Source organism: Oryzias melastigma, unplaced genomic scaffold (genome assembly GCF_002922805.2).
Source record: "Oryzias melastigma strain HK-1 unplaced genomic scaffold, ASM292280v2 sc00819, whole genome shotgun sequence".
In the NCBI taxonomy this organism is placed as follows: Eukaryota; Metazoa; Chordata; class Actinopteri; order Beloniformes; family Adrianichthyidae; genus Oryzias; species Oryzias melastigma.
Genome location: NW_023417406.1, coordinates 12,843 through 14,941, shown reverse-complemented (window position 1 = coordinate 14,941; position 2,099 = coordinate 12,843). Strand labels below are relative to the sequence as shown.

The 2,099-nt window shown below is 33.4% G+C and overlaps 1 protein-coding gene across 1 annotated transcript in view; it reads right to left on the bottom strand.

Annotated features, from left to right (window-relative positions):
• Positions 1 to 1,538: 1,538 nt before the first annotated feature.
• The window catches only part of mrpl17 (mitochondrial ribosomal protein L17), a gene marked incomplete in the record, with an annotated part of 1,476 nt that continues 915 nt past the window's right edge, over positions 1,539 to 2,099 (bottom strand). Inside the window, 2 exon segments of the mRNA XM_024264058.2 lie at positions 1,539 to 1,950; positions 2,043 to 2,099. Of these exon segments, the coding sequence (XP_024119826.1) occupies positions 1,693 to 1,950; positions 2,043 to 2,099 (315 nt within the window).

The window sequence follows — 2,099 nt, the reverse complement described above, 5'->3', positions numbered from 1 at the left end:
GAAAATCACTACATTTTGGAAGTATTCTGCTGCAAATAGCAACTCAAGGGGTAGAACTGTTAAAAAAAATAATGAATTGAATCTAACGTAACAATTAAAACAAAAAAAGCCACTGATTTATCAAATCTATAAAAGTTTGTCTTTTGTTAGCGAGTAATGTGAAGCGAATAGGTTTAGAAATAATAAATAAATAAAATAATGAATGAAAAAAGAAAAACATAATTTAAAATAAATAAATAAATAATAAAAAAATGTGGTTGTTTTTAATCATTCTGAATCAAGATTAATGTTCAGAACTAACCAGAAATCTGTAAAATTGACATTTTACAAAAAAATATTTAAATGAGTCCTTGGAAAGTGATTCTCCACCCGAGTTTTTTTGTAAATTGATCATAAAAACAATGTGTTTTTATCCTTTTTACACACCACTTTTAGTTTTAACAGTTTAACTAGCTGTACATGAGGTAAAATAATTGGACCCCAACATTTCAAGATGATGCTGCATAAACAGAAAAATGATCAAACTCCCCAAATATTCTCTGTGAAATACTAAGATGATCCAACATACTGACTCATCCTTTAAACTAAATCCAAATATTGTCTCAGTATTGAGTGTTTTGTCTTTCTTAGCAACATTTTCTGTTTTCATAATTATACAGCTTTTTATTGAGAACAAAGCCGATGAAATACTGAATCGTATTTGTATTACATAACAACCTATATTTCTTTTCATCATTCCTAGCAAAGTTAAACTAAAATCCTTTTTAATATTCTCTTTTTTAATATCATAGTTTATTATTTTCAAACATATTTATGGTGAATGTCTCAAAGTACTGTATTTTCTGGACTACAGAGCGCATCCGTCTATAAACAGGATCCACTCTATTTTAGAGCAAAATAAAAAGATGTACAAGTAGCAGATATCTATGCTGAAAAATTATATTTACTGCATGTACAAAACGATTTTTGTACTGTAAATGTACACGTATGTACCTGTCACCTCCGTTTTAGATATATTGATGCTAAGCTTGTGTGCAGCAGTGCGATTTACTTCTTAGATAAGAAGCTTGATTGCCGTCAACTTCAAACTTGCATCATATGAACTTCTTCGTGTGGTTTCCATGATGGAGGATGTGAAAATAATTACCAGTTAGTAATTTGACGGCCGTGTTCCATCTGCCAAAGAAAAAGTAGTGTAGGCTATTCGTCTTTGATTTTTTGTTCCTCTTATTTCTTATTCTAAGTCTAATTCCAGTTAGAGCTCCCCGAGCAGTGGAAGAAAAATCCACAGAATAGTTGCTCCTTTGGAAAACCACATGGTTCAAAACCTAAGAAAAAGTAGCGGTTTATAGTCCAGAAAATGTAGTAATTACAAACTACTACCGGTTTAATACCATGATATCCCCCCTGCCTGCCTTTTTATCCAAATGGCAGAAAAAAATAACAGTTTAAGAGTTTCTCATTTTTTTGTTTGATTATAACTCTTCAACACTTTTTAATGAGTGATTCTGTTTTGGGCACACATGTTGGAGACAAAATCATTAGAAAAACGTTATTTTAAGAAATAACATTTATTAATTCGCACTCAGTCCAGTATTGTTTCAAAGAACTGTTCTTTGGTGACTAAATGAGCCGTTTTTCTTCTAAAGAAATGCTCAAGTCACTTTGCAACAGTTTATCACCATTTGGAAATCAATTGTTCTTTGCAGTCAGCTCCTTTGTCTTCTCTTCTCTGTAGCCTTTGAGCAGCTGGTTGATGAGAGTCAATTCATTCTCCCTTTTCACAGGATAAAGAGGCGGAAAGGGGTTCCCTTTGTACTCCAGAACGGCCATCTTGGCTCTGTCCAGGTTCTCCCTGTTAGGAAGGCGAGCCATCCGTGTGTACCCCTGAGAATGGTTCTCAAACCGTGGAGCCAGGACCTTAAACAGCTTCGGGACTAGATCCTTTTCCTAAAGATGGGAGATGACACCTTTAGCATCTGTTTTTTTTCTCTCCAAAGAAATGTTATTTAATAGAAAAGAAAATAGGCAAATATACTTACTGTCAGCCAAAAAGAAGCCATTTTCATCGCCTTTTCATCAACGTCTCCCTTTTTGGC